At 32.1% G+C, this 14,602-nt stretch overlaps 1 protein-coding gene across 1 annotated transcript in view; it reads left to right on the top strand.

The window, feature by feature from the left end:
- Positions 1-13,713, top strand: part of LOC121391034 (ankyrin-1-like) — a 42,349-nt gene extending 28,636 nt beyond the window's left edge. Inside the window, exons 8-10 of the mRNA XM_041522798.1 lie at positions 11,903-12,020; positions 12,587-12,758; positions 13,554-13,713. Of these exons, the coding sequence (XP_041378732.1) occupies positions 11,903-12,020; positions 12,587-12,758; positions 13,554-13,713 (450 nt within the window). The remainder of the gene's footprint in view (positions 1-11,902; positions 12,021-12,586; positions 12,759-13,553) is intronic.
- The last annotated feature ends 889 nt before the right edge of the window (positions 13,714-14,602 follow it).

The following is a 14,602-nucleotide window of genomic DNA, read 5'->3' as shown; positions in this document are numbered from 1 at the left end:
ACTATTAAAAAATTGAATGATTTGTGGACAATGCTTTGGATTCAAAAATTGTCTCTTTACTAGCAAGTCAGTTCCATACATGTATAAGACTAAGTCCATAATTACAGAAAAGGCAAAACAGAGAGGAATGTGAACCTTCTACACAAATAATTAGAATGTTCCCACACTGGTCATTTTAACTGATAGATTTACATCAATATGTTTATGTCACACATATCTATGTTACAGGCTTAAGTGTATTTTCTCTCTGTTGCTATTTCTATGATATTCTTGTACTAAAAGCCTTTGTACCATCATAGACTGTTGTTATTCATAGCCTACGTGTTGTTATTAAGAGTTATGTAAGGCAAGAATAATGTGAATCTGAACAACAAACTATAGTTTAGTAGCCCTCACTCACAAGTTAGTCTTCTTGCTTAAGCTTTTGTTTAAAAAATAGTAATATGACTATCGTTGGAAGATTTATTATTTTAACCATTTACATAGGAGTTATACTCTAATTAACATTATTATATTGGTAGTTAGGTATATTTGTAGTTACTGTACATAATTATTATCTATTAATTCCACAGATATATACCTCAATATCTTAAAAGAGAGATCCTTGTAACTGCTTTGGATATATTGTTTAAACCAAAAAATGAAGCTGATTACACTAATTTAATTAACTACCTATGACTCACTATACATTTGTAGAGTATTGTTTGTTCTTTAAAATTGTTTTAGTAATAACAATAAACTAAAACTGAAATATACAATTATTTAATGGATTCATGTTGGATTGGAAAGTGGACATTGAAGTTGGAAAGTAAATTTTTCTTGAGATAGCAAAGAATGTCATCAGCGTAAAGGGGGCAAGGGTGGTTGAAGAGAGGAGGAGTGGTTTTAGCAATGTCATAAATTAATCCTCTATTTATTATTTATATTAATAACATAAAATATGAAGTAATCCACAATTACATAACTAGAATATTTCATTAAAACAATATACAACATTATTCAGTAATTGTGTAATAATTTTTCATAACACATTTACTTCCAGCAGTGAGTAGTTATCTAATGTAGTGTCTTTATTGATGAATAGATTGATCAACAAGACTTTAAAGAGTTGAACTAGTTGATCAAGTTTATCTTGTACATCCCTACAATAGTGACAATATAACTAGAATATATAAATAATACTAACTTGACTAGCTAAGTATTGTTTTGTTTGTAGTATTAGTTCTACTATTTTTCCAGTCATCAATCTCTCCAGGAGACACACCTCTATTAGTGAGGATTAAAACGAAAGAAAGGAATAGGATCACGATATTTCTGACATGAGATAGCAAAATTTTGAGCAGTTGTCTCTGACTCACCAATCTACAGTAAATAAGACATCATATAATATATAAACTAACAATGTTATATTATCAAACATACTACATGAACATACACTGAACACAGTTTACATAGACCCAAAAAATTTATAACAAAAGAAGAAGGAACTATTAACAAGCTCCTGACCATATTTGGAAGTTTGAGTGAATACAATTAACTCTTGACTATGTTATGAATACAATTAAACATTTCCTTATATGGTCATCTAAGTTATCTATAAAACTGTTTTCATTACTTCCTCTTCAATGAGACTATATGTTAACATTATTAGTTATACAACTCACAGCTTGAGTTAACATGTCCACCATTTCTTTAACATACTGTAACTGTTTCTTAATATTAAATCCTTTGCCCCATTCTCCTCCTTCTAATGTCCTTGTCTGGATATATACCAGTACCCACAGACATAGCTAATAGAAAATGTCGCTTGGTATTCCATAGGACTGGTCATACAAGTTGATCTCTTTCATAGCAAACTCACAAGGATTATTAGCCATAACACTCCATCAACATTACTTGCCTTGATAGGGTGTAAAATACATAGGAGCAGCACTAGTTGCTCTAGCTGCTTTCCAAGAGGGAAACTATGGAAGGAAATGATACATTGTTTAGTTACATATTAAAAACTTACTGTCTGTTAGTTCTGGTTATCTGTCATAAAGTTATTAAAAAATTGAACTTTAATTGGAAGCTGTTCTTGTTAACAGTACATATCATTATTCTAATAAACAAATGATCATAAGTACATATTATATATCAATTATACTTTGGTTTATGGATAATGTTAAGTGGAGTATCTCCAATTTCTCTTTTTAGAATGTGCTCAAGATTACGTGATTTTGTGCCATATTGAGGATGTACCAGCAATACCTGAACCACAAATACCTCATTCTTTCATTTGAAAAATATACTTGTTTCATCTCAGTCAGGGTCTTATTACCTATATATAGAAATAAATAAATAACACTATATTAATACTTACTACAAGTGACTTAGGTTAGCTACCATTAGTAAGCTCTAGACTAGTAAACAGCAGTAACCACTACCCTAGGACTATAGGTTCACAGTTGTCCATGTACAGATGTAAGCTATAGCTTATACTATCCTTACTTACCATATACTAGCCCCCAGTACTACTATACCTCAGTACTAGTACCAATGATCCAATCAAAGAGTTCTGTGATCCTACGACCAGTACGATGTTCTAACTCCATCAACACCTCAATTTGAACAAGACCTCGGATTACCACCTCCATCAAGAAACAACACACGATTTCCAGCAGTTTTTTTCCAATTTTTAATATATGAACATTGACCATTCATTGCTATATCCTCAGAAATCTGCTCCAAACTTCGTTGAGTCATTGAGAAGAATTCGTCCTCAGGACTTACATGAAGTTTCTCCTTTTGGTGTTTGTATTTCAGTGTCCATAAGTCGTACTAAACCAGACATTCTTTCTGGTACCATAAGACGTCCAAATAATTTCATTCTTTAACTCATCAACATTTAATGATTCTAGCTCCTGAGGTAATGATGCTAATGATAGAAACTCATTGACCAAAGGCTCTGGAAATTGACTTAGTAGCTCTAACAGTTGACCCTGTTTTGCTAAATCTCTAGGTGTTAGCTCTTGATAGTTCTTTACTAATATATCAGCTCCAAATGCAACAAGAATTTTGCCATACAAATAATCATTTTTCTAAATAAAGTAAGTTAAAACAATAAATTAGAGAAATCTTTCAACTTTTACATGTACATGTATAATATATTGATCAATAGAAAACAAAAGTGGTCTCACAAGAGACTTAATTCTTTTAAAAAAAACTTACCTCAGCTGCAATGTGTAATGGGAGTATTGTCAAAGTTTATCTTGTGCATCAATATCAAACCACACCCACTTTGAAGACACATTAGTAATAACTTATGACGAGCTCTTCGTGGGTTTCTGTACATACCAATGAAGAGCAGTATTATCCTTCATCATCTCTGATATTAGGGTCTATAGTTTTATCTTTTAAAATGTTACAGAGTTGCTATAGAGAGAATACATTAACTGTATATAACAGAAAGAAAAAAGGAAAAGTGTTAAACTCACATTTAAAGTCGCTCTATGAAGAGGAGGTAATTTTGATTTAGAAATTCCTGTCTGTAAATAAAATAAACATTTACATATCAAATTCATTGTATATTTGTTATATTATATCACATAACATGACATTTCATTTGATGATTAAATTTTTAACAATACATCTTCAATTAAATAGTGATTATTAAATATAATGTCATTGTTCTCTTATTCAGTAATAGAGTAGGAAAATATAAACAAAAGTTACTATTATGACATTATACTTTGTTCTCATTAAACTAATCCAATACATTGTAGTCTTTATACTACTAATATATTTATTGATCTTATACCTGACTAATAACACTCTCTCTCATCATCCATTCTAGTCTAATATCAACAGTTATATCAGTAGTGGGGTGTATCAGTAATAGTGGGTGGAGTCTATTTCGGTCTCCAAATATAGGACTCTAAATGAACAAAAAATGTTAGCAAATTATATTATTTATTAATAAAATACATTGTGTCAATATCCATTTATAATGACAGTAGAATATACAGAAATATACAAAGAATATAAAAAGATATACAGAGATTATCTGATCATTTTCTCTTACATACTTTTAACAAAAGGTACCATTAAAGTTATTATAGATGTTAACTTACACATCTAATTACATCAAAAAATCCTTTAGATTTACTTCTCTCTGTAGATGATGACTGGAAAGATACAGAGGATGACGATCTAGGTAATTTGGAGAAGTTTGACGTTGCTCATAATGATACAAAAATGGGAGGAGTCTCAGTGATGGGAGCACTTTTCTTTCTATCTCAGAAAAAATGAACAATACATAATTAATAGTTCCATTAATTAAACAGTTAATTGTAGTTAAATATTTTCTTTACCTTGGAGGTTTATCAGGAGGTGTTCTCTTTTTGTTGATGATGTAATATGATGTAATCCATCTTGAGTCTATACAGATAGTGAACACAATAAATATATGATGTTAATTTATGAAAATCCTCACTTCTTTAAATGATAAACCAGGTATTTCAAAGTCAGGTGTCTCTAGAGTTGACTCTCGTTCTCCCAGAAGATCACGAGTAGATATTTCATTGATATCCAACTGTGTTAAAAGATATATAAATTAATAGATGAATGGATGGATAGATAACTAAATGGATACACTTTACATTACATAACATACGGTTTTCTCTTTGATATCTTCTTCATCATTTCCTACATAACGATGTCGTATTGACATAAAATTATCAGTTGCCAAATCTAATATAGGTATGAGACTAGGAGGGATCAGACCCACACGGACTCATACCAGTACCATGAACTGGGAATGGGAGATATATAATGACCATTTGGCTTTCGTTTTTGACTGTTCTTGATTTTTCTTATGTTCAAGTTTATATTCTTTACTTCCTTTAGAATAAACACACGTTTTCTGCCATCATCAGGTGACTCTTGAGAAATCTTATGTTTAAATTGCATTTCAGGTACCTGTGTTATTGATATAGAACCTCTACCTGGTATCTTAGTACGTGGTTTGGAAACTGGTTTTTGTTCATTAGTTGGCTGTGGTTCTGATGACTCTTGATATCGAAGTTCAATTATCTTCAATGAATCTTCACCATGGAAAACTAGATGGGCGTGGCCTTTGCTGTGTCTGATTCTCAGGTTCTGTTCGTCTGGTACTGGAGATCTTGAGATGTAGTCAGAGGATCCTGGACATTTACGTCTGGGTACTGGAATAGGCTGTGTTGTCTCCTGCTGCTGCAATGCTGAAAGGGGAGGAGTTTCTTCTGATTTTCTGTGTGGTTCTCTCCCTTAACTGTTTAAAAGGAACAAGACGACTTTGAATATTAGGAACATTGAAATATGAAGAGGAATTTGTAGATGAGGGATCATATGACGCCATATTGTTGAGATATCTGTTAGAAAAATAACACAAAATACTAATGTCAACTATATAAATCAACTTGTGACCTCATTATAGGGGTCACTTTATGACCTTTGACCTGTACCACTATAAAGTATATAGTGTTATAAATACAAAGGATGTCATATTGTCAATATGAAACACTACACACTATAACTTAATAAAAAAAGTGCTATTGCTTATTAGTATTGTTATTATTGTTGAAGGAGTTACTATGTAATACATCTAATGTCTAAGAGAACAATGTCACTATATAATAAAATCATTACTTAACAATTAAATATGTTTACACAATTGTCAGTTAAAGAAGGGAGGGAGGTTCAGTAAGGGCCAAAGCTAAAAAAATCATTGATCAGTGACTATTTCATACATAATACCTAATAAACAAGGGAGGTTCCTCACAATGCTGGAATGACCACTATCAATAGTAATACGCCCTTATAATAACTTGTAGCAACAATCAGATTGATAGTTATAATAATTATTATTATAACTTGAGTTAATAGCCATTAACTAAACTATTGAGATTACAATAATCAATACTATTAACAACAGACGTCATAGTACACTAACAACTATCTTACATAATTTACATTATCCCCAAGTATGTACTTGTACATATAACACTGTTCATATATATATATATTAATATACAATATAGAACATATATCTAAGTTATATAATAACTACTCACAAATCAAACTAGTAAGTATTGATAAACTAGAGTTTAGTCAAGCAATACAATCACTTAATGTTAGCATCGCCCAATATATCAGTAAATATATCACTAACTCAATATTATATACTACTATAAGATGGCGAGATTGGTCAACTGTAATATTATATCTGAGTCAGTGCAGACTATTGGATGGACATGTACTATAGTCTAGTTACATCAATAAACTAGCAATTATAATAATTTATTCACTCTAGATTCCAGCAATACTCTTTACAATGCCATTTGCTAGAGGAAACGTTGCAGTTAGACAACAACTTACATTTATATACTGCAAGAAGGACATTTGGTGCCCTTAGAGGGAAAGAATGTCAAGTAGTTCGAGCTAGATGCCACTCCTCCCAACAAGAAATGATTATATGTCGTATACAGCTATGAATATAATTGCTGAGACTGTCCTCCGGATAACATTGAGATATTCTCGTTCTTTTTGCTATTTCCAGGAAACAAGTTATATAATATATAATAAATAAAATATTTAAAGATATTATCTAACATTTAGAGGTCATTTGTCTAAGTACTGGACCTCTAAACACATCATATAATAATATAACTAATGATTGTCTATATCTATTGAATAGGTAATTGAAAATGACTTTTGAATACAAATATTCCTATAGTATAAACTAGCACTTTATTATACTCCAGGCATAAGCAGCACAGTCTCCACCCACTGTTGCTACGTGATTGGTTTTTTTGTCCCAGACTAATCCTTCCACTGATCCACAATGCATTTTATGACATGACACCATTTGAGCTGTGATCACATGGAATAGGACGAGATAACCATGTTGAGTGGTCACCATTAATAGAGGCTAGAGAAGAAAGATAAAGAAAGAGAAAAGAGGAAGAATAAAAGAAAGCAAAGAGAGAGATATACATTTGGCAGAACAAACAGGCAGAATAATAAAATGCCACATCATCACATACACAATTATCTGACACTATATTATTACCAATTTAACATTGACACATAATTTGATAAACATTATTACGTATTAAGGAAATATGTATTACATGTTAAATGTATGGAATTAATACAGTTTAATACATCATTACTTTCCAATAACATTATACATTCTAATACCTCTTTAGTTTGTAATACTTCATTAGTTTTATTAGTAGTAAACGGACTGAACGCAAGATATGTAAGTGTATGCCATCCATGAAATTGATTGAGTAGACATAACATGGAGGAGGTTAAACTGTATATTAATAGCTTCATATAATCTGATAGTCTATAGGTACATGAACAGATTGGTAGGTTAAATGAATGAGTAGATAGATATACAGAAATATATATATATACTAATAATATTATGTATATGATATATGAATTACTAAACCACTAATATATCATGAACATACAATGGATCAACAATGGAAAGATTCAAACAGATCAGATGTTCTTACCCTATCATCAGAGCAAGATGCCAATAAGCTCCGCCCATCAATGACCTTCCAATCAACACTAGTCACAGCCATTGCATGACCTGTCAGTGTAGCCACACCCACCCAAGACCTCGTATCCCAAACCTTTACAGTTTGATCCTCGGAACATGTAGCAAGGTGATCATTATCAGGACTCCAACACAAGCTCCATACTTCAGCCCTACAGTATCAATGAAATGTATATTAACACAACAGCCACAAATGATACTATTATCATCATAATACAATGATTATAAAGAGAATATCAAAAGGAAAAACTTACCCTAGCTCACATCTGAACCAGGACCTTACAATCACTTGTTCTCACAAGTAAACTATATAAGACTGATAAGACTGGCTGATCAAAATGTAGACTCAAGGAGTTAAAGAGTGCATGGCTATACTTACTGTTTTCCAAGTTGACCAAATCTGCTATCATGTTTTCCAGGTTGTGGTTTATGAGCTAAAAAACACACTAACTGGACAGACTGTCTCATGAGATGTCCTTCCATGTGAAGCCACACCAAATATCTTCCAATAAATACACACCCACTTACCTCGAGATGTCCCAACGGCAAGATACTAATAATAAATTAAATATTCAATAAAATAGACACACAATGAGGAAAGACCTAGTCTGTTTATAATTTCTATTAATTCATATAATGGAATATCTCATAAAGGACACCTTCCATATTGAGAACACTAGTTCTAGTCCCATACTAACATAAGCATTCTTATCTTGACTAACAGCAGTGATATATTTGTCTTCTATACAATTGATCTTTTGGGAAGCAGGTTAGTATTAATTAAACATGGAGAATGTATATATTCACAATGTAATAATATCCTCTATTAATTGTGTAAGATCTGCTAGTCTGTCTCTACATTATTATAATCTATTATAACTAATATAAATTTAATATGACAATTGTCAAATTAATTTGAGTCAATATAAAATTTATATTTCTTGTGCAAATTATATTAGTTTATTAAAAATTTGAAGGGCTAGATACAATCTCTGAAGTCCTAAACTAAAAGTGTCCATTATAGAAATGTACCACTTTACATTACACAACGTGTACATATACACAGTGAGTCAGTGATAAACTGTTAGTTAGTAGATAGTGATAATGTACATACATACCTTATTATCATGACTAACTCTCATATGTATTATACTACCTTCCATAGCAAAGAATATCTAGGGGTTAAAAATAAACAGACAATGTAGTTATATATGATAAAGTAGCAAATGAGAGAAAAACAAATAATGTGTTTATAAATTGTACAAAACTAACCATAACAAGATAAAATGGAATGACAAGAAAAGTATGTTAATAATAAATATATTATATGACACACATATGTAGTTACTTTAATGCCATCTTCAATCTTCCAGTAATGAATTAATCCGTCAAGACAACCAACTAACAATGATGTATTATTCAGCCACACTAAACATCGTACTGATGCTCCAACCTACAACCATTACAAATAATGACATCACTGTAATTATTATAAACACATTTTGTGACTTGATTTATTTGCAATAAGGGACCACAATTAAAAACACTTTTGTATACATACGGTTGCTATAGATACACAACTATTCTGTATGTATACAAAACTGGGTTTTTGACATGTTTAACAGTGTTTTTTAACAAATCAGGTGATGAATGTTTTGATAGAAGTGTCCCCTTTTTACAAATCAGGTCACATTTATTAAAATGTATACAGTATTAGTCTAATGAGATAACCCCTACTCATTTTAATAATCAGACAGGCAGACTTACTACCTTATATGGAATATGTGACAATATTATATAATGATTATTACACATTATTATGACTTATTAAAGTACTATCTATCATATCATAATACTAGTCAGACCAACTTACATTCCACATTTCCAATGGTACTGATAAATCTATATGACATCCATAAAGATACACATTGCCAACTAAATCTCCCACAGCTAAGTAGGTGGAGTCAGGTGAGAACCCCACCCACAGCAACTGATTTCATGAGTGTGTACTTTATAAGTTGAAGACACTTTAGTAATAATGTCTGCACAAAAACACATGTACAAAATAAATATGAGATGGGAATGTGATATATATATATGATATATTTATCCATTTGTTTGCTTGTCTGTCTATAAATATGTCCATATGTATACTAGACTATCCATCCATCCATCCATCCATCCATCTATCCATCCATCCATCCATCCATCAATCAATCCATCCATCCATCCATCCATCCATCCATTCATCCATCCATCCATCCATTCATCCATTACCTTTATCATTCCTTTCTACAATACAATAACTCAAGTTACTAAATCCACATATCATTAATCCATCTCCATAATAGACCAATCAACATGTACAATAAAATCACTAGAACCAACTTTAAATTCATAAATTTTATTACCTAAAAACAAAGAGAAAGTTTGTTACATGAACTTGTCAAATATTATGTCTCCATTGATACATTGTACATGTATGCATATTAGAGTTAAAAATAGAGTATTATAGAGAAGTACCTGTTGTAATATCAACCCATGTGAGTTTACCAGAGTCTATAGGTAATATTAATAAATCTCCATCCCCATACACAAGTTCTGGATGAATTGCCCTACATGGGAAGGAAGGGAGAAATGAGGACAGGGGAGAGAGAGGAAGGGGAGAAGGATAAAGAAGAGAAAGGAAGGGAGAGGAGGAGGACAGGAAAGAGATAGGAAGGGAGGGGAGGAGGACAGGGGAGAGAGAGGAAAGAAGAATAGTTTCACATAACCAATTTCACTTACACGTTAAATATAGTCACAATTTCAAGCTCCTCCCTTTTACCACAAACTATATATCCACCTTCTGCCATAATGACATAACTACCATGATGTAATAATGACATCATCAATGAATGGACCTCACGACGACCATCCAATGAAGACAACTTGTTGTTTTAAGTTCTTCCCAGTTTTGGCATCAAGTAAATGTATTAATGTACATGCTTTCTCTCTCTCTTCAACAACAAAACAGTTACCACTAGGATTAATTTCTGCCATATAATAAGCATCACCATAGTGATAGTCCTTTCCTGTCATGTGATTTCATGTGACTCTGGTTTACTGTCATGTGATGGTATTTGTCTAGTAGGTAAAGCATCATGTGATCTCTGTTCTTGATCGTGAGAAATGTCATGTGATTGAATGTGCAATTTATCAATAGTGGACTCTCTAGTCTGAGAGAGACCAGCCGGTGTTTGCCAGAGAAGTTCCAATGTAACCTTCTTCTGATCTTCACCTTCACAGATAGCATAGAATAATGTTGATGAGTTATGTCCATTACCAACAATGACTAGTTTCTGACTATCAGCTGACCAACCTAACTAAAAGAAATATAGTACTTTGAATTCTAAGATATCAATATTTATAATAAAATAATATAGTGTGAAATAATATTACAATACTACTATCATTACATATTAAGAGTTACTGTACTAAGGTACTAATAATGCTATATACATGTCAAGTATATGTACTCTATTAAATAAAATTAAATAGACTCCAGTAATAATTGCATATAGATGTATCATTCTCACATGAAATAATGAATTTATTGGAGCCAATGTCTCAGATACCAGTGTCCAGGAATGAGTCCACAGTTTAATTTCTCCCCCACTACTACATGTGGCAATATATTGTGCATTAGGAGAGAGACGCATACAGACAATGAGATCAGAGTGAGCCTGTAGGTAAAGAAGAGGGAGTTGAGATCACTTGACACAATGTTTAATTTATTTCATGGAGCGGGGATATCAACTAACATGTGTTTTTTCAATATTCATTTTATTTCACCAAATAAAAAATTTATTAGCACCAAATGTTTCAATAGTCAGAGCAACTATCTTGAAACGTTTGGCGCTAATACATTTTTGTTTGGTGAAATAAATGAATATTGAAAACACTAATCTACCCAAACACCCAGGCCTTTTTCTCAACTAACATCAATACATTGAACATAACCGCCATTATAAACCACACCTACTTGAAATTGACGTACTCTCTCTTCACCCTTCAATCCCATCTCACTACAGAAGGACCTAATGGCGCATCAAACAAATATGGCGATTCCCATCTCTGACAACCACTCCAGATGTGTGTCGAGCACTAGCTACACCCCAAGAATGCTCAGCAGTGAATCCATACTTCAGCCCTTCAACCTCTTCACTAGCAGCCATCTTGTAAACACCCCCACTATTAATTTATGAGCCACTCCCCCCCATACTGCAGTCAACAATGTCAGAATTTTCAGTTAAAAATTTCTTTCAGAAACACAAGGCGACCTATACAAAACTCCTCCAAGACACCTTAGGTTCCAAGCTACCAAATCTACCTGCATTATCAAGTGATGATCTGGTCCCATTGAAATGGGAGGAGATTGGAGATGGTAATATTAACTTTATATTTAGGGTGTGGCTGGACGAGATGAGAAGAGTGCAGTTACTGTAGTTGTTAAATATGCATCTACTTATATCAGAGTAAGTTAATAATATGTAGACTTGTTATATCTGTTTGTAAGATGTCCATTTTCCTTTTGTTTGTCCATTATTATTTTTATGCATCCATTCTTATTTTTATGTATCCATTTTTGATCTATCTAAATATGTTACAATAATTAATTTATATGTAAAATCGATTAAAACATTGTAATTGCTAGTTATTAAAACTCTATAATAACTAGTTATTAACTGTGAAGTTTATTAAACAACATGCATTTTGTCATATGTCTTTTAAATACAACCATTTCATACAGTGTCTTGGCCCCGCCTACCTACTTACTCAGGAACGACTGGAGTTAGAGTACAAAGCCATGTGTCAATATCATAAACTCCGCCATTTGTGTTCCCACTCCTGTACTTTACGACAAAGAGTTCAGTGCTAGTAAGTTATTCTATATAGATGATGGCCAGTACTGTACATTGTAGCATGGTAATATTTCCTTTGTTCTATTAGTTGTTATGGAGGATCTGACTGGTTATCAGGTAATGCGTTCTAATATTGTTAAAGGAGTTGTAGATTTGAGAGCAATCAATGAGGTTATGGTTGCTATAGCAACTACGCATCGTATGACAGTTCAGGAAGTGTTGGGTAGTGCTGAACATCAGAAGCTATGTGAAGTATTTAAGTAAGTTTCTCTCTCTCTCTCTCTCTCTCTCTCTCTCTCCTCTCAACTGTTGCATTGCCCTTTCAGAAATACAGCCATGGTGTCCATCACTGATCAATACATCTTTACAAAAACCTTATCTCCATGACGATGAAAACTAACAAAACACCACCCACTTCTTAATGAAGAAGTTACCAAATTAAGAGCTGATAAGGAGGCATGTCAAAGAGCAGCTAAAATGAGAAAAATATTTTTAGAATATCATCAATGTCTTTGTCATGGTGATCTACATACTGGGTCTGTCATGAATAAGGAGAGTGATGCAAAGGTATGGATGATGAATGGATAGATACTAGAGCAGATGGACAGACAATGTGATTCAGAGAGATTGACAGAATGAATGTCTTCTTTCTTCTAGATGTTTGATATTGAATTTGTATTTATGGGACCAGCTTCATTTGATTTTGGCATGTTCCTTGCTAACATTATTTTTGCTATTATACGACATCATCATCTTAAAAATCTGTCAATAGTTGAAATACTTTGGACAAGTCTTACAGAAGCTATCAAAAGTTACTATAATGCAGAAACATCTAATTTAATCTGTGGTACTGATGACTTTAATACAATGACTTATGGTTTTATTGGTTGTGAACTTATAAGAAGGTAAATAAATGAAATATAGCAACCAACTCATTTGTACTGCATATAATACTACAATTTACATACTTATAAATAGAATTACACATTGTTACATGAATTGTACATGTATAGAGTTTTAATTTCGATATTATTTTTTTATTTACCTATAATTAGAGTTATTGGTGCAGCTCACGTTGAAGACTTAAGCTCTATACCAGAAGGAGAGCTAATGTCTCTACAACTTGGAAGAGAATTTCTGTTCCTTGACTCATTAAAATCGGACAAAGATATGACAAATGTCATTACAACTATACTGAAGAAAAGAGGATTATAAGAAATTATTTTAGACTTATTTTTTATGATTTTTATAAATGTTCTTTTACAAACTAAGTAAAGAAAATGATTATATAGAAGTTTAACTGTATACTATATTAGTTAGTAACTAAATATATATATATAATATATATATATATATATACACATATATATGTGTCAAATTTTAAAGTTATGTAAGTAAAACATGTCTATAAGAATGTATTATAGTAATGTACTATCTACTGGTAGTGATAAACCTGCCAATAAAAACAGCAATTATTATCATAATTTAATAAACAGCCCCTCCTTAAATCTGAGGTGGTATTTCCTTGGCTGCTGTGGTTGATGTCTCAACTTCACAATACTTCTATTAATAGCGATACCATGAGTCATTCAGAAGAGAGCACTCGTCTTGTAGGCTCATTAGTTGGTGAGTAACATATTCTTCAGAATAAATACACTATGCATATAGAAGGATTAATAGTGTTAAGTTAACAGTCAGGTCTGGAGATTCCACCCAGGCCTTCAGGCCATGCATGGCCTGGGGATAATTTGAGGACAACTATTTTTTTCTTTTAACTATAGTAATTAAATTCTTGAATTCAATGATCATGAATTGCTGCACTTCATTTGCAATGGCCTGGGCAGCTCATTTGAGGTTTCTCCACCCCTGACAGTGTAATGCCATTAGTAATATAAGATCATTATTATAATTCAATCTGTTGTACTAGATGTTATACAGTTCTTCACTAAACACATTGATATGTGCATTAATGTCAGTAGATGTATACTTACATATACATGATATATTTATTACATGTAGATCAATTGTAATGACTACATTTATATTATTATTATATTGTAATACTCTTAAGATTTAAATGACAATATAATAATATCCTTCAACG

Source organism: Gigantopelta aegis, unplaced genomic scaffold, assembly GCF_016097555.1.
Source record: "Gigantopelta aegis isolate Gae_Host unplaced genomic scaffold, Gae_host_genome ctg1224_pilon_pilon:::debris, whole genome shotgun sequence".
Lineage (NCBI taxonomy): Eukaryota > Metazoa > Mollusca > Gastropoda > Neomphalida > Peltospiridae > Gigantopelta > Gigantopelta aegis.
This window is presented reverse-complemented; position numbering and strand designations above follow the sequence as displayed.